A 26,299-nucleotide genomic window follows, 5' to 3' on the forward strand; every position below is an offset into this window, starting at 1 on the left:
ATGCTAGAATTAATTGGACTGTTTATCAGCTGGGACAAATTCCCTGCATATTGCCCATTTTGACCACTACGTGTGCGGAGACTGGTCCCGTCATCCAGGCTTGTGTCGAAGGGCAGGATAGGCCCCTGTGTCAGTAGTCGCCTGGCGGAATTCCAGGCCACGGGAAGTTGTGATGTCACATTCACTATATAGATGTAGAAATGGATTGGATGTCTTACATGAAATGAGATATAGGCTGTTATAGATAGTAACACCACCACTGCAGTGATTAATCCAAGGAATTCATTTGAATTCCATTTATGGGGTCAGGAAAGAAATATCTTCTCCCTCCGAGGCTAAATTGGCGAATTATCTGCTGCCATGGGGGTTGAGGGGTGTTTCCTTCTGCATTGGCACAGTTAAAAAATGACTTGTCTCTTCCCACAGCATTATGTATTTCACCATGTAATATAATGAATGGTATGTAATGTATCTGTTCTATATCTGTACTACAGACCACTGGGCACCAATCCACTTGGAGATATGAACAAATTTAATGCAATATGTCTTTAATACCCTACGTTATTGGATAATATTACGTGTACTAACGACCCTGTATACTGTATGTACTATGCCAAAGTTACAGTTGTTTTTATTCAGTATACAATTCTCTTAATTTTAAAGGGCCACCAAGCCCATAAGTTTGTTTCAAATAAAGAGCTGCTAATAACATATCAGTATTTATGTAAAAGGTTCCGAAGAGGGGGTAGATCTCTGCAATATTCTAAATTCAGATTCCAATTCAGATTCTAGTTACCATTAATCTAGTACATTCTAGAACATGATAGCTAGAATCCAATTGGTTGCTATAGGCAACACCTCCACTTTTCCCTTTTAGAAGGTTTGATAAATCTTCCTCAAGGCTGTGGTTTGGGGGGGGAAGGATATTCCTACATGGAGCAGACTTCCTGCCAGTAATCCCACTGACGGACACTCTAGCCACAGATACCCAGCAGAACATTCCTGATAACAGAGCAAATGTCAATAAAACGGCAAAGTCCTGTCAATGTATGGGAAGTTTTAACTATATCCGTGTGTGAATGTTCTCAGTATCTGTTGTATATAACAAATTGCATTTTACATTCCTTTAATGGTGTCAAGGGTCAGGAGGGCCATTCTCATCAGGAGTGTCCGTCAATAGAGAAGACCCTGGCGAAGGCGTCTATACTTACTGCACTACACTCGGTGGTCATGTCGCTGGATGACCCCGGCGGAACAATGGGACACATAAGTGGTCCCTAACACTGCCGGCTGAGGGGGGGCACTAAATTCCCTACACAAACGGAAGGGGTGGTCAGATAGGGGCTGCTGGCGGATGGAAATGAGGGGAGGGGCTGTAAAACTGACCAAGGTGGGTAAGATGGATTGAGGAACTGGAACTGGACAGAGCCCAAAAGAGGGGAGGAGATGGTGGCTGGAGTGTGAATAGCCCAGGAATTTATAACCAGTATTCAGGGCTAATATGTTCAAAGCCCTATAAAACAAAGCCAGTCCAGGGGTGGAGGCCCACCATTCACAGAGCTGTCACTGCCTCCTTATACACTCTGGAATGTGCGAAGAGCAGGACGGACCCTTACCCCCCCCAGTGCCCCTTTGGGGGGAGATCTCTCCTATCTGTATACATGTATATACACTCTACGCTGTGGTGTGAACGGATAGAGACGATATTGCAGTGTAGATGACATGAAGGACACACCTGGGACAGTCAGGCATACACAATACTCCTGCCCTCCAGCCATCAGGATTAAGTAGCACAGCGATGCACTAAAATGCCTTTGAATTGAGATTTTGCTGAAACAGATCGGTGTGGATGGGGGCACAGGGTAGTGTTCTGTTAAATAACATTTCTAGGCCTCTGGGAGTTCAAGAGAAAAAAAAAAAAAGGTTTGCCCGGGAGGGAGAAGGTTTATTCATTAACTAATTCAAAGGTAATTAAGCCTTCAAAAGAAATGTACTGGTCTCTTTAACAGCAAAGTGAATAAGCCCCCCCCCCCCCCCTCCCCTCTCAACCCCTCCTTTGGGACAGGGAGACCAAATGATTTGATGGAGGGGCGAAAGGACTGTGCAGCTTTTGTTCAGCATCCTCTCACCATGAATTAGTACAGGGACGTAGATCAGGACGGGACGGCCGATAAAACAGACCGGGTGTTTTCAACACCTGAACAAGTGGGAAACTGGGTGACCTTAGATGGGGTAAGAAAGTGGCAAAGCTGTCTGGGCAGCACGGTGGCTCAGTGGTTAGCACTTCTGCCTCACAGCACTGGGGTCATGAGTTCAATTCCCGACCATGGCCTTATCTGTGTGGAGTTTGTATGTTCTCCCCATGTTTGCGTGGGATTCCTCCGGGTGCTCTGGTTTCCTTCCACACTCCAAAAACATACTAGTAGGTTAATTGGCTGCTATTAAATTGACCTTAGTCTCTCTCGGTCAGTGTATGTTAGGGGATTTAGACTGTAAGCTCCAATGGGGCAGGGACTGAAAATTGACATTTTCAAGCATTAAGGTTAAAAAAAACCAAAACATAGTTCAGTGTAATTCTGACTATTCCACTGCGGTTCTGTTAAAACATAAGAGAGTATTATCCTCACTTACAGCCAACTTCCACAGCTTTAGAACGCTGTCTGCTGCTGGTCAAAAGGCTGAAATTCCAGACAGTTAAGCTGCTGCAACATCCCTGCACCTGCCCCTATGTATAAATCCACCAGTCCACAGATTTCTTGTCTATAAAGCAAGCCTGCAATCCTGTCATTCCCACTCTGCTGGAACATGGCGACCTGCTGCCGAGGAGTGAACGATGGTATGATGAACTTAGTTAAGTTTGAACACTTGAGTTATTCCAGGAATATTATTCAGCTCAGCATTACACAAGTTTTGATATATTAACAGCAGAGAGGGGATTCATTCGCTCTTTAGTGGATCTCCAGAAATGGGTCTATAAACTCTAAAACAAATAGGCTCTAGGTATTGCTTGCTGCTGCGAGACGTCTACAGCGGACAGGAAGCAGGGAAGAGACTGTAAGACGACAGAAACAGGAGACAGACCAATGCGCACTAAATCACAGCCAGAAATGTGTCACTAGATAGCTGTAGGCTATGGAACCCTTAAACTGACATCTCCAAATAAACACAGGACATGGATTAGTGGCGTGTCGATGGCCACTATATCAATATACAGACGGGTCCAGCTTTTATAGTGAATTATTAAGATGATAAGTGAATGGGTTTTACACTAATAGGAGCTGGTTTCAGGGGCGTAATTAGTGGTTACACTGAAACGGAACCAAACCCATTGTTCCATCCAGTCTGCCAATTGTCTCTTTCATTTAGTGTGATGAAGAAATTACAACTCAAGACATTGTAGACTTTCCATGTCACTAGAGGTAATACTTGGCCACTCTCCCTGTACAGGAATCTCCCGAATTACAGGTAAGTCGGTCTCCCAAGGGAACAAGCCATTCTCCCGCATCCTGCTCACCTCCGAGTGAAGTGCAGGGCCTCAATGACACAATTTGCGTAATTTTGGCCCCACCCCCACAGAGAAATGACGCAATCATGGCACTGCGCCAGGGGAAGGGGACGGGTCCAAAATTATGCGTTTCGTGGCACCGTGCCTCCTCTGCACTGGCACTCCACATCAAAATATATTTCAAACATTCCCATTGGTTACTGCTGAGGAATTTAAAGGGGGTTTTCTACCTCCAATGACGTACATGTATTGGTTTGTATGCTCCTTCCCGAAATTCTCCCTAAAGTACAATGCTTATTATTCTTCCTTCTGTGTGTTTCAGCCATGCAGATACAGCATCATCAGGCAGAGCTGATTATATTGTTAACACCAGCTCTTTTGGGCTCTGTTCACTCGATACAACTCCATCCAGACAGCGGCTTTCCATCGAACCCCGCATTTAGTTAAATATAAACACTCCAGTTATTTCAGGTGCATTACTCAGCTCAGTATTACCCGACCATTGCTCTATATTACAGTGAAGTAGTGGCTTTACATGCTATGATAGCTTGTACCTGTTCACACTTCCGATACATTACATTTCTAGGTAAGACTCCAGGGGAAGATGTACACGGCTCATTCTCTAGAGAAGGGGTGGAATATAGGACAGAGTTTAAAGACCCCCAAGTCTGGCTGCTTTACTGGAACTTAACGCTCTGTTGCATTTCTGAAGAAACAGAGATCTTGGCAGGGACGAGGGGGGACAGCTTGTGGGAAGGAGTCCGGGCTGCAGAAATGAGCCGACAGGGTCAGACGGGACCGATTTAACATTCATGCAGGGCAGGGGTTGAGCACTGAATTCAGAGGCGACATACATGAATGCAGAGTAAGAGTAATTTGGGATTATTTACTAACCAAACAACAAATGTGCAGTAACCATAGATTGACAGCCACTGCATACCCATCTCATTCCATCAATCACTGCCAAGATACAAGTAACCTTCTAGGCTGCCCTTCCTTCATTTTATCAACCATTATCCCGCAGGCCCCACTATCATTTTCCGGAGATACTTCTATGGGGTGACTTGCTGTCAATTCTCCGTTGCAATGTGTCTTTTGGATTTTACGGAGACACCTCGAGTCTAACTGAATCTCCACCTTAGTCTACATAGAGAGGGATACAAATATGTTGGAATTTCTTTGCAAACACCTGGACAGCAATATCTGATACTAGGGAACACGTAGACAAGTTGTTGGGCAGTGGCACGTTTAAATACCCCCTGCTGCACACATCCCACCTACCTTGATGTCTGCATTTCTCTGAAATATGTCCCTTCTTATCTGCCCCTTTGTCTCTTGTGTGCCCCCCCCCCCCACCCCACATTTTCCATCCCCCATTATCTTACGTGTCCACTGCCTGTTTCACTTCTTCCTTCATTGTGACCGCAGAGCCCTCAGCTCAGCCTGTTTCGTAGATATTGGAGACTTTTTGATCCCAAATTCTGGCAGGAGAGCAGTGCTCACACTCTAACTGTCGTTCTTAATATCCCAAAAAAAAACTGGTCATGATCATTTATTTATATATCGCCACTAATTCCGCAGCGCTGTACAGAGAACTCATTAACATCAGTCCCTGCCCCATTGGAGCTTACAGTCTAAATTCCCTAACATACACAGACAGAATAGAGCCAATTGACCTACTAGTATGTCATTGGAGTGTGGGAGGAAACCAGAGCACCCGGAGGAAAAACCCAGGCAAACAAACTCATGACCCCAGTGCTGTGAGGCAGAAGTGCTAACCACTAAGCCACCATGCTGCCTGTCTACAAATGTCTTTTTTCACCTCCTAAGTGCACTGATCCAAAATGCCTTACCTCTCCTCCTCCAAGCCTATTAATGCACTGTGCATCCCTCATAATCCTACCAAATTCCTACATCCTAGATCTCCCTACACTCCCCCAAACACACAGCCTACACCTCTCTCTGGCCTCCAATGACCTGTCACCTCCTTTCCTCCAATCCCACCCTTCCTCCACTTACCCGCTCCTCCATTCCTTACATCACTCAGTCAGTCCCCTTATTATCATTACAATGCACCTTTCACCATGAATTCAAATTTTTTCTGTCTTTACATCATATACAAACTACATAACAGCTGTGTCAGTTATCCCTTCCAGAAATCTTTATATCCAACTTTCCCCTCTCGTTTGCCATTAGCCCTTTCCGAATGGCAATGATTATGTAAACGAGAAGGAGACCATATAGCTGGACGGCCACCTGACTGCTCTAATACTCATAAATGCACAATATCTACTGTTACCCAACATTCCGAGACCACTAATTCCTCAATCTGCTGTAGAACCTTGTGATCCATTTACTGCACCTCTCTGTGATACTCTTTACATCCTCGAATAACTCAATAAAGGATTCTAGGTGTCAGGTGGAGAGATTGTCTTCCTCTAACTCCCATATAAAGGACTTATTCTGCATTGTTAAAGATGGGGCCCTGTTGGTGCGCTGGATTCAGTCTACGCCTTTTGCAAATTCCACTTTGCGCCCCCTGCATGCGGGTGTTATTTGTCCCTCATACCTGAATGCAAGATAACCATCAAAATAGATTAAGCCTTGTAAAAATAAAGAGTTTAAATAAATAATAATCAGACAATGGCTGTGATCCTTTCCTGCAAGAACCTCTCGCTTTCATCTTGGCTTTCTAGTGGAGCGAACAATACAGTTTGGTTTACAAACCAGAAAAACTTGTTCTAGTAAATACATTTCGTGTCAGCCCGCCGAGTGAATGTGTTACACAGCGCGCAGCTCCCCTGAAAGAGGTTCACCGTTAACACTTGGAGGGACTGCAAAAATCCAAAACGACAGAGATTGACCCTCACCGCCAAGGTCTATTATGGGTCATTGTTCAATGTCTACAGCTGAGAGATGTCATCATCATCATCATTTATTTATGTAGCGCCACTGATTCCGTAGCGCTGTACAGAGAACTCATTCACATCAGTCCCTGCCCCATTGGAGCTTACAGTATAAATTCCCTAACATACACATAGACACACACACAGACAGACAGAGGGTCAATTTTGATAGCAGCCAATTAACCTACTAGTATGTTTTTGGCGTGTGGGAGAAAACCGGAGCACCCGAAGCACCTGGAGCAAACCCACACAAACACTGGGAGAACATACAAACTCCACACAGATAAGACCATGGTCAGGAATTGAACTCATGACCCCAGCGCTGTGAGGCAGAAGTGCTAACCACTGAGCCACCGTGCTTTTTACTTGCAAGATGCATCAGGGCTGGTTTAAAACAGTGACGGGCAACCTGATACACTTCAGAAGGCCCTCAAACCTTCAAAAGGGCCATACATTACCCATAATCTCAGTAATAAGATAAAATAATACATTTAATCCAAGAAAGAGAGACCTATCCTTATAAACGTATAAATGAAAGCCTCATCCATTTTTTTCTGCATATCCTAAACATCGATATCTTTTTCTCATCAACTCATCGAGCACTTAAGCAAGTTAATGTGTTATGACAGGTATCAGCAAGCATGCCTTAAAAGATACCCACACTGCATGCATGTAAATCTAAATAATGTTGGCTATATAATGTCACTTTCAATAGCTGTTTACTATGTAGCTGTGTGTGAGGGAAGATTCCATTAAAAGGGCCAAACACATAAAACTTAGAATTCTCCGTAGGATTGTTGCAAGATTCGAGTTTACTCAACGCTGCAGAATTTGTGGGTCAAACTATCAAATCCCGAACTCTAATACCACAGCAAGCGTAATATAGAGCTATTGGCAAAGTTACTAACAATACTTGATCATCTAGGCTCCTCTTGATTATTTTAATATGCAAAAGAGGCTTCAGTATACGTCAGAACCTTTTGAAAAGATATTCTGTATTCAGGAGAACTATGAAATATCGATCTGGTGCGCTACGGCATAAAACAGTCGTCAGGAGCATAATACAAGCTGTGCGAGTCACACGTTTAATCCGTAGACAAACACAATGTGTTATTGTTAACTGTGCAGTCTGACTGCTCTGTGATCCATATCACACAACGGTTAACCCTTCTCCTGCCGCGTGAGAACAGCACATAGACGGTGAAGGGCAACTGAAAACAGCAGCGCCCGGCACTCTGAACGCTAAGACTGCAGGTTTCAGGATGTGTCGGAGAAAATTCTGCAATCTTGCAATACATCTTTCATCATCATCACCATTTATTTATATAGCGCCACTGATTCCGGAGCGCTGTACAGAGAACTCACTCACATCAGTCCCTGCACCATTGAAGTTTACAGTCTAAATTCCCTAACACACAGACACAGATTAGGGTTAATTTTGACACACACACAGGTTCATGTGTTATTTACAGACACACATACTGTATATACTTCTTTATTATTGGAGCCTTCTAAAAAGTCGTCTTTTTAGAAGGCTCCATTTTTTTTTTTTAACCCTTCTGCACGGAGGCCCCCGTCCCCCTTGCCCCGAGTCTATTTTAGAACTTTTGGGGCGCTAACATTTCAACATCACTCTCAGTAACTTATTTATGAAGTACCCACACACATTATACCTTGTTTTTTTTATTCAGAAGGTTTTGAATTTTCAGAAAATGCTATTAGTTTGCTTATACATACAGTATAGAAATTGTAAATAAAATAGACACATTTTTTTTTTTTAAATAGAAATTGCAAGAAAGTGAACAAAAAAGCAAATGTGTATTTTTTTTTTAAACAAATCATGAAACTCTCTGGGTCTTGCTTTGACTTTGAGCCTCTTTTCTGAAAAGCAGGATTCTACACGTAGGTTTTCATTATAAAATGTGTTCTTAAAAAATGATAATGTATTTTTTTCTTGTTTGCACGGTTTTGTCCATTGAGGTATACCTATTTGCAAACTAAGGGTATTACGTAGTTTATTAAAGCCAGAATGGGGGGGTGGGGGGGGGGAATCATTATAATCCCCCCATCTCTGAACTTCTAAACACTTTCTGTATTGTTGAGTGTGATTGTGCTATAACTACTAAGGGGGCACATGATTTGAAAAAAAGGGGACTATCCTCTTTCAAATCAGGGGTCCCCATATTTTTGAAGAGCCGGAGAATTAGAACACCCCTCCACGCTTTCAAATGAGGGTTACCCTTGAGTTTATTGAAGCTAGGAAGGGGAGAGATCTTAATAATTTCTGTAGGGTAAGGGGTTATTGTCACCAGACAAAAACTTCTCAGGGTCAATATCGCTTGAAAGAGCGCTGAAGGGGTTAAAAAAACCAAAATGTACTGTACCACTGCCGAGCAGGATCACTATACGACAGAATAAAGATTGGAGTCCTGTTGACATAGCAGATCATCCACAGAACAGCTTTCTAGACCATATCACAAACACTAGTTCCTTCACTAAGCAAATAGCCCCACCGACACCCCCTCCCCCCCCTTCCCCACCGACACCCCCTCCCCCCCCCCCCCCACCACCACCACCACCAGCGGACCAGCATGCGTTTACCTGGCAGCGACTGAATACATCAGCCAGGGTGACGCTGACGTTGAAATGCTTCAGGACCCTGATCGCCTGTTCCCGGGCTTTCTCTGAACAGTTGACCGAAAAACATTTTCCTTCCCCGATTTGTGAACGGAGCTGTGAGATCCAAAGGAGTAATATGAATTACTCATTAATATTTACATGTGAAACATTTCCACATGTAATATTGTATATAGGAGCCAACATGAAATTCAGGAATATATTTATTTTCCTTGGGCTAATTCCACCCAAAATGGAACATTCAAGGTTTATTTTGCAATTAAATTCATAAGACTGAGAGTTATATAGTGGAAGTAGCAGGGTCCCCCAGCAGCACAGAGTATATCAGGAGATGAGTGATGTGTTAGTGAGGACAGGGCTGCATGTGACAGGGGCAGTGACATGATGTGAGGAGGGGAATGGAGGCAGCAGGAAGCCACAGACTGAGAGTTATATAGTGGAAGGAGCAGGGTCCCCCAGCAGCACAGAGTATATCAGGAGATGAGTGATGTGTTAGTGAGGACAGGGCTGCATGTGACAGGGGCAGTGACATGATGTGAGGAGGGGAATGGAGGCAACAAGAAGCCACATACTGAGAGTTATATAGTGGAAGGAGCAGGATCCCCAGCAGTACAGAGTATATCAGGAGATGAGTGATGTGTTAGTGAGGACAGGGCTGCATGTGACAGGGGCAGTGACATGATGTGAGGAGGGGAATGGAGGCAGCAGGAACTCACAGACTGAAAGTTATATAGTGGAAGGAGCAGGGTCCCCCAGCAGCACAGAGTATATCAGGAGATGAGTGATGTGTTAGTGAGGACAGGGCTACATGTGACAGGGGCAGTAACATGATGTGAGGAGGGGAATGGAGGCAGCAGGAAGCCACAGACTGAGAGTTATATAGTGGAAGGAGCAGGGTCCCCAGCAGCACAGAGTATATCAGGAGATGAGTAATATGTTAGTGAGGACAGGGCTGCATGTGACAGGGGCAGTGACATGATGTGAGGAGGGGAATGGAGGCAGCAGGAAGCCACAGACAGAGTTATATAGTGAAAGGAGCAGGGTCCCCCAGCAGTACAGAGTATATCAGGAGATGAGTGATGTGTTAGTGAGGACGGGGCTGCATGTGACAGGGGCAGTGACATGATGTGAGGAGGGGAATAGAGGCAGCAGGAAGACGCAGACTGAGAGTTATATAGTGGAAGGAGCAGGGTCCCCCAGCAGTACAGAGTATATCAGGAGATGAGTGATGTGTTAGTGAGGAGATGGCAGCATGTGACAGGGGCAGAGACATGAAGTGAGGAGGGGGGTGGCTGCTAGGTTATAATGATAATCTACCACACAGAACAATCAATCTCCTTGTGCCCAAAGTAAGACTGTCTGACCAAAATCGTAACACTAATACCAAGTCTTACAAGTAAATATTAGTTTCGCTGAACAATGGATTTCTCTGAAAACAAAGTTCTGCTCACCGTCTGGTAGGGCAGACCACAGGTTAGAATGACTCTCCCGTCTCGTCTGGCAATCTGTGGAACAGAGAGAGAGAACACATTTTAGTTACAATCTGTAAATGCTGCCAAGCGTTAGTTCTACACCATGTTATAACTATGGAAATAGTGCAAATTAAACATAAGTGTGGTGACAGAAATCCCAGCTACGCCCAACAGTGACCCTGCCTCAGGTCCGACACCACCACGGTCTGGGATTACCTCGGCGGCTTTCCTGTGGTCATCGTCATTGTCCAGCATTACGACATCCACGCCCAGACAGCGCAGGTAACGTCCCAGCCCCTGCAGCATGTTGTCGCAGATGACGCTGAACTCCCGGGGGGACAAGGGGGCGGTCGGGGAAGGGTCAGACGCTTTGGCTGGCGGAGCTTTTAACTTCTAGGAGGATACATACAAGGAATTTTATTACACATGTTCAACTAGGTCTTTAGACATGAAGGAAATGCATAAACCATTGAGGATGGCGGAACAAGTAACAGCGCAGTGTTCGCTGCGCTCTACAATAGTCCCTTAGAGGGGCAATCTCCAAAATACACTACAGGTAGTAATTTAATAAGAAACTGAGAATGCTTTTAGTTCACTCAACTGTCAATCTCTTGATGATGATGATGATGATAATAATGTTACCATAGATATCTAACAGATGAGAAGGGACACTTTGAATAATTAGGAAAAGAAACGCAACAAACGCGCCCGTACCTGCTTAGGCAGCGCTGCCTCCTTTGGTCGTGGAGATTTTTTTATGTTTGGTCTGGAGGCCGCTTTGCCCTTGGGAAGCTCATGGAAATTTGGTTTGAGTCCAAACTTCTCTGGGGTGTTGCGCAGCGTCTCCAACACATCCAGTAAGCAATAGGCATCAGCGGCTGAAAAAAAAGAAAGTGTAAGGAAACTAGCACAGGACTGCACAGGATTTTTTTTTTCTTAATGTAAAGCGTTGGGGTTTTTTTGCTGAAGAAAATGAGAGTACTCCCATGTCTGAGAGATGCTTTCAATAAAAGTAACTGACGGATGGATACAAGTAACAAATTTTAGCAAGCCAGGAGGAGCCCAGCTGCATTGATTTCTATGGCAGATGTTCATTTTTCTCCAGCAAAAATGGCTGCTAGTAGTCAAGTAAAAGTAGACCAGAACCAGTGACATCACTGAGAGTGCAGCCTATCCATTCCCTAGGAACCAGTGACATCACTGAGAATGCAGCCTATACATTCCTTAGGAACCAGTGACATCACTGAGAATGCAGCCTATCCATTCACTAGGAACCAGTGACATCACTGAGAGTGCAGCCTATCCATTCCCTAGGAACCAGTGACATCACTGAGAATGCAGCCTATCCATTCCTTAGGAACCAGTGACATCACTCAGAATGCAGCCTATCCATTCACTAGGAGCCAGTGACATCACTGAGAATGCAGCCTATCCAGTCACTAGGAGCCAGTGACATCACTGAGAATGCAGCCTATCTATTGCCTAGAATCCAGTAACATCACTGAGAATGCAGCCTATCCCTTCACTAGGTACCAGTGACATCACTGAGACTACAGCCTATCCCTTCACTAGGAACCAGTGACATCACTGAGACTACAGCCTATCCCTTCACTAGGAACCAGTGACATCACTGAGACTACAGCCTATCCCTTCACTAGGAACTAGTGACATCACTGAGAATACAACCTATCCCTTCACTAGGAACCAGTGACATCACTGAGAGTGCAGCCTGTCTCTTCATTGCTTAAGCCCATATGTTTTACTTAACGATAATACAATTATTTAAACAAAATGATTTCATTAGGGAATATAATTGGGCCTTTATTAAACGTATGGGCCAAATATTTATGTGTACGTGTACACATACTGTGCTGCCCCCCCTCACTGGAACGACCTCCCTCGCTCCATTCGTCTGTCCCCTAATGTGTGCTCCTTCAAACGGGCACTTAAAACTCACCTGTTCCTCTCTCTGCCTGGCCCTCTTCATTCCTCACGCGCTATGTCTCCTCCTCTGACTCCCCTCTGCGCCTGATGTCCGTTTACCCTCCCTTAGGACGTAAGCTCTTACAAGCAGGGCCCTCTTCCCTAGCGTCTCTATACCTGTTCTTCTGCTCCATCTTCACTACAACAGCCTCGCCTCGAGTTTCTGAACTTTTGGTATTTTTTCGTTCATTGATCTGTATTGTATCGCCCTGTATAGTCTACTGTTTGTATTGTGTATGGTGCTACGGATACCTTGTGGCGCCATATAAATAAAGGATAATGATGATAATAATAATAATAATAATAATATTGAGATTAATGTATATGAAGCACAAACATATCCCCTAATGTGGCCTGATTGCCGAACAAGCAGATTTGTGCCGTGTTTGCCACAAACGTAGATCAGTACACATTGGTAATGTATGGGTTTCCATACTATCTGATCAAACACAGAGAACACACGCAAGTCATACATTCAGTTCCATCTAATCCAATCAGATTTTGATTGGACGAATCTTAAGTCTTATTTAAATTGGCGCATACATAGCGTTGGTGCAGCTAAAGAATAGAGGCTGCCTACAACGTCACTGGTCCAAATTGCTACAAACAATCAGATCTGCCCAGTTCGAGCATGAAAATAAAAGAAATTTGTTAAGTACATGTTAACTAATGAATGAAATACCTGCGTAGACAATCTGATCTTCCCTAAGGGGCCGCTTGTCCCAGTTTGAGAGCTGCTCCGTCTTGTCTAGCGGTTTGCCCAACACATCCTTCACCAGCAGGCTCAGTCCCTTCTGTGGCTGCCGAAAGCCCTCTACCCCCGGCCTATCTTCCAGGACCTCCACCGGCCCGCCGGACCCCCGCGGCCGTGAGCGATTACGCTGTATCTGAACACAAATATATGCATACACTGAATTACCAGACATAAGACAAGGTGGTTTAGGGTACACACTTGGCTGGGGAGTTTAATATCCACCCATGGTGAGTTACCCTGAGCTGTGTCCATCCAAAGCTTTTCAGAGGTCAGATTATTATGAGAACTTTAACACAAATCAGTTCAGAGCAATGTGTGGCAACAAAACAAGGGCCACATATGTTGCCCCCGAAATACATTAAGTAGCCCACTATTGTTTGAGAATACCCCATCACGTGCCAGCTTGTTCTTGCTCTGAAGGAGAAGTCAAAAGGTCAGGATTTTGAAAGCAAATCCAAAGTTTGTTACCTGCTTATGCACCTCGCAGAGGTCGATAACATTGCGCAACTCAAGTCCTCGGAACGCAGCGTCGGTGGAATCCAAGCTCTGCAGGTCCCCAAGCATGCCGTAACCTGCAGAAAGACATGAGCGTTACCGAGAATACGACCCCAACGTTTGCCAGGCACTTATTTTTTAAAAAATTACTAAAACTATGTCTGATCGGTGAATTTTGCATTATTTAGAACAACTATATTTAGTATTGTGATCTGAAGAGGAGCATCCTAGCTTTACAATACATACAATAAAAAGAAAAATGTGTATTTTAGTAATGACAAAAAAATAATTTCGCCGTTCAATCTAATTCTATTACATTTATTAGAAATCACCTGGTCACAGCTGAAGAACATAAAGAGGCTCATTCCAAACTGTACGTAGGACGATATCTCTGGCGCAAGATACGCATTTCCGTACCGCGCATGCGCACACAAAATGTGTACACATAAGTCCATATCTAGATGTCAATTTGTGCCCCCTATGACCAGAGAGACAGAACGGGGAAGGTCTAGACCGTAGGCAGAGCACGGTAAAGATGCCTTCACATAATTGTGACATAATAATTAGACGCCTTTTAGGACGTGTATCTCTCTGGGTGCTGATGGAACGGTGCATCGATACGCAATGACGATAACGTCTACCAGCGGCACTTTCTAGCCGCTGCTGATTGGCTGATTGCTCGATGACCACACCTAGCTGATAACTTAAACATATCAGAGCTGAGACTGTTCTATCAAATGCAGCCGTCTATCACATTACTGAACTGACGTTTGATCTCTAAAGAGGTAAATAACAGCTGTGGACGAGATTTATATTTAATTATTTGTCAAATAGTCAAGTCACTGTTCTCTCTTGTGTGTATGACACACATTACATTATTATATTGTGTACAAAGTAGTGTAATGCGACTTTAGCACTTACTACTGAACCTGTTATGCCTCAGCTCTCCGCTATCCTTAGGCGTAAATACGTCTAAGGAAACACTGCTGTCTGTGAGCTGAACACATATCGAGATGCTCCAGACTTAACATATACACAAGTGGGCATTTCTGGGTGCGTCAATCCTACGTTAGTCCGGGGAGCAAATGCTTTAAAGCATACTTGCCAACTTCTTCTAGTTGACGTCCGGGAGCTGCCGGGAAGGTGGGCGCACGGGGATCCGAAAATCACGTAATTTTGGCCCTGCCCCCGTGACGTAATCGCAGCACTTTGGACCTAATTCTGCCCACTTCACTAGGAATAGGGCAGATGCGGGAGACTGCCATACATTCCCGGGAGTCCTGGAGACCCACCCAGAATCCGGGAGTCTCCTGGACATTCCGGGAGAGATGGCAAGTATGCTTTAAAGTGTCTTTTCTAAGTGTGCTAAATAAATGAAAATTGAATGACCCCTCTGACCGTTAATTAGTACAGTGAAAGGTACATTATCTCCATTTATGTGGTAATATCCTTAATATGTGATCAGCTGCTGCCCGTTGTGTAGTTCTGCTCTGTTAATAGTAGATTTCAGCTCCTTTCCCCCCCTCTATCCTTAGAAATAATACCCGCTGCCCAACACGCACACTGGAGGCGGCCTATCAACTCGCTGGGAATCAGTGACCTAGATATGCTACGCTCATGCTGGCCCCGCCCACAAAATGGCTCCCTCCACTGTGTGTAGGGGATGGCCGCACTTCCAAGTACAGTCGATATAACAGTCAATGTGGAAACCATCGGTTTGTGAAAAGATCGAAAGTGTTACATATAAATTTGTGACTGTTATTAGGAACATTCTTTCTTTTTCTAAGGTAACTTGTACATAGCGGTGAATTGGTCGGTAGAAGCCACTCACCCAGCTTTGTAGCCCCGCTGGAGGAAAATAGGTCCTTGATGAATGCGACGAGCTCGGTGTTATCTCTGTCCTCTCGTTCACCGTTCTGGGGCAAGTTCCAGCGCAGAACATCCAACAGGAACACTTCCTCCTTCACTGCAACCTGAATCAGAGACACATTGGGCTTCCCCAAACCTCCAAATGAGGGTCTCCACTCCATGTCCACCCCCACCACTTGTCCATCCTGGAAGAAAACAGATTACATCATTTCACCTCCGTTCAGCAAGAACCTTGCATGGGTGAAATACAGGACCTTATAAAGTAACAGGGAACACACTGCCCCCCCCCCCCCCAGATTGTTTTTATTCGGACCAAAAATACACCTCTATCGCTTCTTCCCTTGTTGTGCAACATTGCTACCCCACAGCTTCATGGAGGACAATGCCCGCCAGGCTGTCTTGGTTGAGGATCCCGACATTTCCTGTCTGTGCAGCAGCGATTGTACCCGCTACACTGCGCACTCTTAGACAACGGTTACACAACACTTGTACCTAGCCTGTGGCTGTCACTACACTCTGCCGGGCTGTGTTGGGGAAGGTCATATAGTGTAATGTACTGTATCTGTTTACTTAGAGAATTCAGAGATTGCACATGACATATTGCCATATTTCAGTGAAAGTTTGCATCACAGATCAAATAACAGAATTTGATCTATAAATAAACTGCTCCGTTCGCAGCAAGAAGCATTAAAGGAGCATTTTAAGGCATAACCAGCCTCCAACATCTGCTGAATTCTTCATATGACATAACCCTTCCCCTTTGTACAGGCTATGAACAAATGTAGGGAAATGTGATGGTCTCCCCTGTGCCTGATTAGCTTTCAAGGAATGCTGCAACTTGTAGTTCTACCGATGTTGGTGCAACCAGCCTCCGTCTGCGATGGAAGGTTTATGTGAAATTCCCTAAAGATATCCTATAGTTACCCAAGTATATAAATTTGCTGGTTTATATAACACTGCAACAAGGCTGTACCACTGTTTATAAAATGCAGTTAAGTTGAAGAATTGGCCTCACTGTCATTTAAACGTAATCAATGAATTTGCAAAATAATATTTTTTTTACTCTGTAGCCGAGTGGTGTCTCTGTACCGCGTACTGACCTATCTTCACTTCTATGTCAGAGCTACACGGGCTAGAGAGCGCTCACCCGGGAGAGGTGAAGGAAGTCGCCCAGGAAGAAGGATAGAACAGTAGGCATAAAATATCACAAAAGCTGAAAACAATACATTAAAAAAAAAAGCCAATTTTCCCAGAACAGGTTTTAATACCAAAGCACTGATATAGTTGAGGAGGTCTCTCCAGGCAATGAGGACAGCACAGGAGTGCCTGTTATGACATCTGTTAACGTGGACATCATAAGGACAATCTGCCATTACCTTGAGGACGGTGTCTCGGCACTGGGACAGCTCTGCGGGATTCTGCAGGAAGTGAACTCTGCCCCTGGGAATAGGAAGCTGGTAAAAGTGGTTTTTCCGTGCTTGCGAATGGTCAGTGTTATTCTCACTCTCCGACAGCCTGTAACATTGAACAGAACAAGTGAGGAGGGGGGGGGATCGTTAATAAACCTTTGGGAAATGGGAGTCGGGGGAAGGAGGGGGGAACAAGCGGGAAGTCACTACTAGGCGACACATTTGGGATGTGAGAAGGAAATGTGACAGGAGGGTGTACAGGGGCCATCTTTATCAGGATTCAGCCCCAGGGTGGTGTAAAGGGAATGACAGCTACTTTAGATGGAATCTCAGACAACATTTTAATACAAAGGCGCTTACTCAGCTTCTCTCGCTGCACAACGAGACGTTGCATCTGAAAGTGCAAAACGTGCTCCTCCCACAGCGCAAATGCCATTGGCGCAAGCATGTCTAGTGGTGCTGGTGAGGACCGCACCATCCGATGGGAGTCAGTTTCATAGGAGACTTGCACAAGGTTCCTCCGGGGGATGTTTGGGGTTAAAATCTTTGGTTTGTTTTTTTTTGCTTTGTAACTTTATTGAGATGTGAGCAAAAGTAAGCGAAGATTTCTGACCCATAATGGCCAATACAGTGCACATTGGAACCTCGCCTTATACGCTGTATTGAGCCCTATCATGTTTTGTAACCAGCTTACTGTTTACTTGGTTTCTAGTCTGCCTCTGCTAAAAAACAAAATAATCACCTACATATAATTACCAATTATTACCTACATATAACCCTAACCATTTATTCCAGAAATGCTTTGCTTTTGTAGCTATTAACATTTTATTATCCACCTACATCTGGTTTGCTAGTATCCCTTTCCCCAGATCCAGAGATATGCTATGCAAATAAAAGGGGGGGGGGTAGAAAGATTCAGCAGGAATTCTAGCAGTATAAAAGGAAAGATGGCCCCAGCCACTGTAGCTTTGGTGATGGAGACCGGTTCACTCCTTGTTTTAAACGACCACTAAACTGTCTTTAAAACAGTCACACAGACAAACCCTTATTTATAGTCCCCGGTGTAGTTTTTGCAAGACCACTTGAGACACATCTATCGTCACCTCTGGTGAGAGATCTTGTAGGTGTGACTGTCTGTGGGAACTGGGAATGTTTATTGTCTGTCCCGGATGGATGAAGATCTGTCACTTTTCATTAACCAGAAACCTGTCTGGAGCAATTCACAAAACTACTATTCTGCAATTAAACAATTGTCAGCCAGCGGTGGGGGATATAGCTGATAAGGCGGACCTAGATAATATCACGCTGGCCTAGATAATGTCACGCTGGCGGACACACGTCTATTTGATGATGAGACACACCAAATGAAGGGATTTAATAAACTCAGGATGCGGATTAGTTCCAGATGGATTTGAAACAGCATGGGGAAATTGCTGATAACAGTAAATAAACAGACTAAGCTTGTCCATATCTATACAGGCAGGCGCCACTTATGTCCCTCAAAGACTGCAAGTAGCGCTAATGCTGGCTACACACTGCCATATTGCTGCACGGACCAAGAGCTAAGCAACAGGATCAGCGTCAAATTTATTGGTATCCAACACCCAGCCGTTCAGTGCATGGGCACACCACTCGGGTCTACTTTTACTTCCCTGGCCACACAACTGCGGTGCCATGCTGAACAACCACTCCACTCTGCAGATAAAGGCACCCTGTACTTCTGTGCTGAACGAAGACCCCACGTGCACAGCAACGGGAGTCACTGTTTAACCTGGTTTTACACCAGGGGAGGGGGACACAGGAAGAGAGACGCTGAAGGAGGGGAGGGGGACACAGAGAGAGAGACGCTGAAGGAGGGGAGGGGGACACAGAGAGAGAGACGCTGTAGGAGGGGAGGGGGACACAGGGAGAGAGACGCTGAAGGAGGGGAGGGGGACACAGGGAGAGAGACGCTGAAGGAGGGGAGGGGGACACAGGGAGAGAGACGCTGAAGGAGGGGAGGGGGACACAGGGAGAGAGACGCTGATGGAGGGGAGGGGGACACAGGAAAAGAGACGCTGAAGGAGGGGAGGGGGACACAGAGAGAGAGACGCTGAAGGAGGGGAGGGGGACACAGAGAGAGAGACGCTGTAGGAGGGGAGGGGGACACAGGGAGAGAGACGCTGAAGGAGGGGAGGGGGACACAGAGAGAGAGACGCTGAAGGAGGGGAGGGGACACAGGGAGAGAGACGCTGAAGGAGAGGAGGGGGACACAGAGAGAGAGACGCTGAAGGAGGGGAGGGGGACACAGGGAGAGAGACGCTGAAGGAGGGGAGGGGGACACAGGGAGAGAGACGCTGATGGAGGGGAGGGGGACACAGGAAGAGAGACGCTGAAGGAGGGGAGGGGGACACAGAGAGAGAGAGACGCTGAAGGAGGGGAGGGGGACACAGGGAGAGAGACGCTGATGGAGGGGAGGGGGACACAGGGAGAGAGACGCTGAAGGAGGGGAGGGGGACACAGGGAGAGAGACGCTGAAGGAGGGGAGGGGGACACAGGGAGAGAGACGCTGAAGGAGGGGAGGGGGACACAGGGAGAGAGACGATGAAGGAGGGGAGGGGACACAGGGAGAGAGACGCTGAGGTAGGGGAGGGGGGACACAGAGAGAGAGAGACGCTGAAGGAGGGGAGGGGGACACAGGGAGAGAGACGCTGAAGGAGGGGGACACAGGGAGAGAGACGCTGAAGGAGGGGGACACAGGGAGAGAGACGCTGAAGGAGGGGAGGGGGACAGAGAGAGAGAGAGAGACGCTGAAGGAGGGGGACACAGAGTGAGCTGGCAAAGAGGGAGGGACACAGAGTGAGCTGGCAAAGAGGGGGGGACACAGAGTGAGCTGGCAAAGAGGGGGGGACACAGAGTGAGCTGGCAAAGAGGGGGGGACACAGAGTGAGCTGGCAAAGAGGGGGGGACACAGAGTGAGCTGGCAAAGAGGGGGGGACACAGAGTGAGCTGGCAAAGAGGGGGGGACACAGAGTGAGCTGGCAAAGAGGGGGGGACACAGAGTGAGCTGGCAAAGAGGGGGGGACACAGAGTGAGCTGGCAAAGAGGGGGGGACACAGAGTGAGCTGGCAAAGAGGGGGGGACACAGAGTGAGCTGGCAAAGAGGGGGGGACACAGAGTGAGCTGGCAAAGAGGGGGGGACACAGAGTGAGCTGGCAAAGAGGGGGGGACAGAGTGAGCTGGCAAAGAGGGGGGACACAGAGTGAGCTGGCAAAGAGGGGGGGACACAGAGTGAGCTGGCAAAGAGGGGGGGACACAGAGTGAGCTGGCAAAGAGGGGGGGACACAGAGTGAGCTGGCAAAGAGGGGGGGGACACAGAGTGAGCTGGCAAAGAGGGGGGGGACACACAGTGAGCTGGCAAAGAGGGGGGGGACACACAGTGAGCTGGCAAAGAGGGGGGGACACAGAGTGAGCTGGCAAAGAGGGGGGGACACAGAGTGAGCTGGCAAAGAGGGGGGGACACAGAGTGAGCTGGCAAAGAGGGGGGGGACACAGAGTGAGCTGGCAAAGAGGGGGGGACACAGTGAGCTGGCAAAGAGGGGGGACACAGAGTGAGCTGGCAAAGAGGGGGGGACACAGAGTGAGCTGGCAAAGAGGGGGGGACACAGAGTGAGCTGGCAAAGAGGGGGGGACACAGAGTGAGCTGGCAAAGAGGGGGGGACACAGAGTGAGCTGGCAAAGAGGGGAGGACACAGAGTGAGCTGGCAAAGAGGGGGGGGACACACAGTGAGCTGGCAAAGAGGGGGGGGGACACACAGTGAGCTGGCAAAGAGGGGGGGGGACACACAGTGAGCTGGCAAAGAGGGGGGGACACAGTACGTGAGCTGGCAAAGAAGGGGATACAGAGTGATATGGTGAAGGGGAGCAGTGATATGATGAAGGGGCACAATATGATGGTGACGGGGTCTAAATACATCTTACGTCATTGTGACCCAACTACTTAAAAAACGGGACCTCCCTTAAATAAAAAAAGATCAATGTGATTGTAAAAAAAACTACTCTACACAAACCCTGGTCAACCTGTGTGCTCCTGATCTTTTGGGGAACTACAAGTCCCAGCAGGCTCTATACTACGCACTTTGAGCCCGAGTCCCAGAGCCAGGCAATGGGTGCAGACTTGTTGAGAGCGACGTTCCCAGGACTGAGAAAGTGTCTCTCAGCGTTTCTTGTGGGAATTGGACAGATTCCAAGCACAGACTGAACTCTTCCCTGTGAGTCGCCGTGCGGCAGGGAATGTGTTAAATTCTGGAAAGCCGGTTTCTCAGCCTGACAGGTAAACTTGCAAAAAAAAAAAAAAAGAAAAGTAAAGAAAAATCATTGCCCTGTCTCGTCTTTTGGGCAGGTGGGATCTGTGCTTCCCACGGTGTACTAGGCATCAGGAGATAGAGGACAGCCCTGAGTCCTGGCTCTCCGAGGCCTGTTGTGCAAACACCATGCAGCATTCTGTGTGTATGTGTGTCTGGAGAAGTCAATATTTGTGCTAACTATTTAGCGATGGTGTGCGTCTTCATGCGGCACAGAGAGGATTGTGATCCGGCCGAGCACTGGGTGCCAAGCTGGGGTGATGGGACGTATTTACACTGCGGCTTTCAGGCCTGGGAATGGCAGATCTCACACGCCCTGAACCTGGTGCTCCGGCACCTGAGCGCTGGGAACTCCGGTACACAGGATGTCAGGATCCTTCTCCGAGACCTGAGAGCACCTACTGGGTTCGGTTTGCACACATGTGATACAGTTCTCACACACTTGCCATGTCCCACAATAACCACGTTCGCTCTGGGACTCAATGCCAGCGTTGTCTCGAATGCCACAATGGACAGAGCCACACAGTATTTTCAGGGATTCCTTGTCCTCTGGCACAGAGACTACACATTAACACCTAGGGCTAGATTTACTAAGCTGCGGGTTTGAAAAAGTGGGGATGTTGCCTATAGCAACCAATCAGATTCTAGCTTTCATTTACTTAGTACCTTCTACAAAATGATAGCTAGAATCTGATTGGTTGCTATAGGCAACATCCCCACTATTTCAAACCAGCAGCTTAGTAAATCTAGCCCCTAGTGTAGTTGTCGGTGTAGACAGATGACAATCTGGGGGTACTGGTCAGTAAGTCTAATATCAGTGGCAGAGAATTGTATGAGGAATCTATACACACCACGAACACGGGGAGAACACACAAACTCCACACAGAATTGAAAGTCATCACCCCGATGCTTGGGAGCAGCAATGCTAACCACTGTGCAGTATATACATCATATCCTAGAATGAAACTGGCATTAGGGAGAGATTGCTGGCAAACTATAAGGGGAGCTTAGAACTTAAATAACCCAAAAATTATCATCCTTGGAACAAAGGGCGAGTATGGTGAATGTATAGGCAGTTTTTGGTACACTAACAAATGTTAAATATTTTAACGGTTGTCCACCGTCCCATAAAATATGCACCTACTCATAGCAAATTGGTGATCCTCCATCCCCCCGTTACCGGATACCGAGAGCCAGTCCGCACCGCGCCTCTTAGCACTACAGTACTCCATGTAACCGTAGCCCTTCAACAGAGCCACAAAGATATGGACATATTACATTATTTGCATTATCCACAAACTGGCCCCCAACGTCATGTACCCGGGAAGATTCTTAGGAGGGGAGCCCTTCAAGAGTGGACAAACCATTTAAATCAGAATCATAGGCCCACCATATGACCATATCCAGCTACTTTATGGCCACTGGCTTCTGCTTCTCCAACTTACTGTTCCTGAATACAAAGGTCCTGGAGAATATCTGCCACATTTTGAGGGAGAGCTTCTTTGGGGAGCCCGAACTTCAGGGCCCAGTGCCCGACCATCTCCAGATCACAATAGCGGCACAGCAGAGAGATGCACTGTTCCTGCAGCCAGCGATTCTCGCCCACCGTGTTCTGCAAAACACAGGAGACAGGAATGTGTCACCTGGAGGGGGCTATGGAAAGGAGGAAGCCTGACAAGGTTCACGGGGGCGTCCCAGAGATATATTAGTGACAAAAATGCCCTCTGTTCTGAGAGATGGAAGTTCTCATATAGAGCACTGACCTCGGACGAGAGACACAGATACAGTGCACATGAACCAAGCGGATGAAGGAGCTGGGACGGGGAAAGAATATCATGCCTCACCCATCTCTTCCATCACCCGCCTTGGTAAGCTGGCTATGGGCACGGTACTGGTGTCTCTGCACAGAGATCAATAGTTTAAGACCATCTGTTAGAACGGAACAAGGGGATGAACTCATGACTCCCACACGAAGTGCCACCACCACCAATAACCGTTCACTTCCCCCCAGCAGAACGTCACTGCCAAGGGGCATGTAGACTAAAAAGTATGGAGACTAGGGCACAGTAACTGGTATGAAACATAAGGTAAGACGTTCTGGAGCGCATTATATGAACATCTCTCAACACAGTGGCGGACCTACCGCCATAGCAGGGAAGGGGGTGGCTGCTATGGGACCCCCCCATCTCTTTCAATACAGCAGAGCCGAGACCTCCTCTGAGCACGAGGGAACTGCCCTGCCGTACTGAGAGCAGAGCCGGGAGCGTCATCGCCGATCTGTACCCAAATGTTGCTATGGGGCCCCGACGACACAGCAGGCGATTGCAAATACTGCAAAAAACTATGCGTTTACCCATAGCAACCAATCCAAATGTAACAGTCATTCTTTCTAGCACAGCTTAGGAACCAAACTAGGACTGTCACACAGCTACTTGTGCACCACTTTCATAATTGCCCCAAATTGCTTTGGCATCAATATGTGCAGAGGGTATTTATTTTCATCAGCAAAGGAGTATTTAAGTTTAAAAAATCAAATGGTATTTCCTTATTCCCCCCCCCCCTCCCCCACAAGTACCGACAGTAGAACAGACAGAAAAAAATCTCTCTATAATTAAACCAAATATATACCAAGGTCTCCAAAGCAAGCGAGGTCTATAGAAAATAGACAGAGCCCCGCGGTGACCTTTCACCCCTAACATTTACCTCCCAGATGGTTCGCTGATAGTGTTACCTGCACATGATCAGTCCAGTTCTCCTGGGTCATTGTTTTCTGAAAAGTAAAAACAGGAAATGTTTTATACTCTACTACCATCATCATTTCTAAACATTAATGTAGGACGGCCACCTTCAGCCATTTCAACTTTTACTTTTTATTCCTAAACTATAACTTGTCCAAGTTACATTGTTAGCATTGAATGGATCTCAGTCTCTCCATCGTGCGTCATTGTCATATTGGTGTATGCTTTTATTACATTGGTAGAATTGTGCCTAAAACATTGCAATATAAAGGGGGCATGGAAGGGGACTAGAGGGAGTGGAGGCAACCGCCCGTTCTCAAACATGTGCCAAAATCAAGTGCTTCTAAGAGGTACAAAAGAAAATACAGTTTTTGCATGCAGGCTCGATACCAGGGGAGGATGCAGCATTTTACACCCCCTGCAGCCACCTCACTTGACCCGCTCTAGAGCATAGGGGGGGCACTTGAAAAAAAGTAAGAGTGTGATGTCACCAAATGACAATTGCGCTACGAGCCTGCGTTGTGCGGCTTCATAAATGGCCTTTAATGTGTTTTGATGGCTGCGGGAGGGATCGGTCCTACAAGACAAGGGCAGGATACATATATAACGAGAGAAGACAGCTCTGTCTGATCCGTAGCTCGCATACACCCATCACTTCCAAGTCTTGTTTTCGGGCCAGTGAACTGACACTAATTTATAATAATTACTTCATGTAGCAATTCGCTGAGGGTTGCATTAATCTGACATTTCTCCCAAGCCGTAAACACAAATGACGTTCCTTCAGAAAATTCCTTATTGTTAAAGGTACCATACAATCCCTGAATTACATTCATTTCCCATACATCTGTGTAATCCTTCTGTACATCTATGCTACAGGTTTCTGCAGTGTGCTTAATAAAATACTTCCCTAGGGGTCCAGCACTGTGCTTGTCCATTACTAGCCACCAGGCAGGAGACTTGCCATACTCTAGCCACAAGGCAGGAGGCTCACCATACACTAGCCACCAGGCAGGAGGCTCGTTATTCACTAGCCACCAGGCAGGAGGCATCCTTTTCACTAGCCACCAGGCAGGAGGCATCCTTTTCACTAGCCACCAGGCAGGAGTCATCCTTTTCACTAGCCACCAGGCAGGAGGGCACCCTTTTCACTAGCCACCAGGCAGACGGCACGGGTTTCACTATTCACTGGACTAAACGCTCGTTATTCACTAGCCACCAGGCAGGAGTGCATCCTTTTCACTAGCCACCAGGCACCCTTTTCACTAGCCACCAGGCAGGAGGCACCCTTTTCACTAGCCACCAGGCAGGAGTGCATCCTTTTCGCTAGCCACATTGCAGGAGCACCCTTTTCACTATTCACTGGACTGAAGGCTCGTTACTCACTAGCCACCAGATCAAAGGCCTGCTATACACTAGCCAGCAGATTTGAGGTCTGAGGTCTGCTTTGTAGACTAGCCACCAGAATAGGCTCTGGATAGGACAACTGACACAAGAATGGGCTCTGTTCTATTTACTAGCCAGCTGAAACGGTCCAGTTTTGTATATCTGCAGCCCAGGGCACGGTTTTATTAACTAGCCACCAAGAATAAGGGGTTGGGGCGGACGAGATTCATGCTTATCAGGATAAGGGGACCTAAAGATTGTTGAACGCGGCTGTATCTTCATCAACACTTAGGAGACGCGTGTACTTTCATTGGAAACCACTGTCTGATCTGGTATATATCCTTGTCATACAACAGAGTAGATATTTTTATTTACATTGTTCTCGTTCACGGTTTGCTGTTCCTGTTTCTATATACGATTCTCCGGTGATATTGTACTTTCACAGACTGTCATATAATTGCCAGGTCACATCAGCTATTACCTGTGTCTTACGACCAATCTGCTCTTTGTTAAGTTCCAAATAAACTTTTTTTCCCCCAAATAAAACCAGTATTTATAACAAGCTAGATAAGAGGTCTGTATTTCTCAACCAGGGTGGTCTCAAACTCCAAGTCATGGATTAAAAGTCTCAAGTTCCTTTTACAGCTGAATACAATACAGAAAACAACAGAAGCAGAAGTTCTGACAAGGACACAGTGACTGCAGGGAACGTACCTCAACGAATCTCTTGTACATGAGGTATTTCAGGGTGCCCAGGTGACGCTGGTTTATCATATTAGAACAGAGAGCTGAGAATGAAAAGTTA

At 46.5% G+C, this 26,299-nt stretch overlaps 2 protein-coding genes across 5 annotated transcripts in view; one reads left to right on the forward strand and one right to left on the reverse strand.

Moving 5' to 3' along the window:
* EXD3 (exonuclease 3'-5' domain containing 3) overlaps positions 1–26,299 on the reverse strand; it is a 160,120-nt gene that overhangs the window by 89,702 nt on the left and 44,119 nt on the right. For all 4 annotated transcript variants that reach the window (XM_075185409.1, XM_075185406.1, XM_075185407.1 and 1 more), the window contains 11 exons: positions 26,209–26,282; positions 24,105–24,143; positions 22,819–22,985; positions 16,998–17,136; positions 15,584–15,806; positions 13,726–13,829; positions 13,186–13,390; positions 11,235–11,398; positions 10,737–10,910; positions 10,500–10,553; positions 9,013–9,144 (listed from right to left, as the gene is read on the reverse strand). In XM_075185409.1, the coding sequence (XP_075041510.1) occupies positions 9,013–9,144; positions 10,500–10,553; positions 10,737–10,910; positions 11,235–11,398; positions 13,186–13,390; positions 13,726–13,829; positions 15,584–15,806; positions 16,998–17,136; positions 22,819–22,985; positions 24,105–24,143; positions 26,209–26,282 (1,475 nt within the window). The remainder of the gene's footprint in view (positions 1–9,012; positions 9,145–10,499; positions 10,554–10,736; positions 10,911–11,234; positions 11,399–13,185; positions 13,391–13,725; positions 13,830–15,583; positions 15,807–16,997; positions 17,137–22,818; positions 22,986–24,104; positions 24,144–26,208; positions 26,283–26,299) is intronic.
* The window catches only part of NOXA1 (NADPH oxidase activator 1), a 192,403-nt gene that overhangs the window by 85,959 nt on the left and 80,145 nt on the right, over positions 1–26,299 (forward strand). The gene's annotated exons all lie outside the window — the stretch shown is intronic.

Source organism: Mixophyes fleayi, chromosome 9, assembly GCF_038048845.1.
Source record: "Mixophyes fleayi isolate aMixFle1 chromosome 9, aMixFle1.hap1, whole genome shotgun sequence".
Classification (NCBI taxonomy): Eukaryota; Metazoa; Chordata; class Amphibia; order Anura; family Limnodynastidae; genus Mixophyes; species Mixophyes fleayi.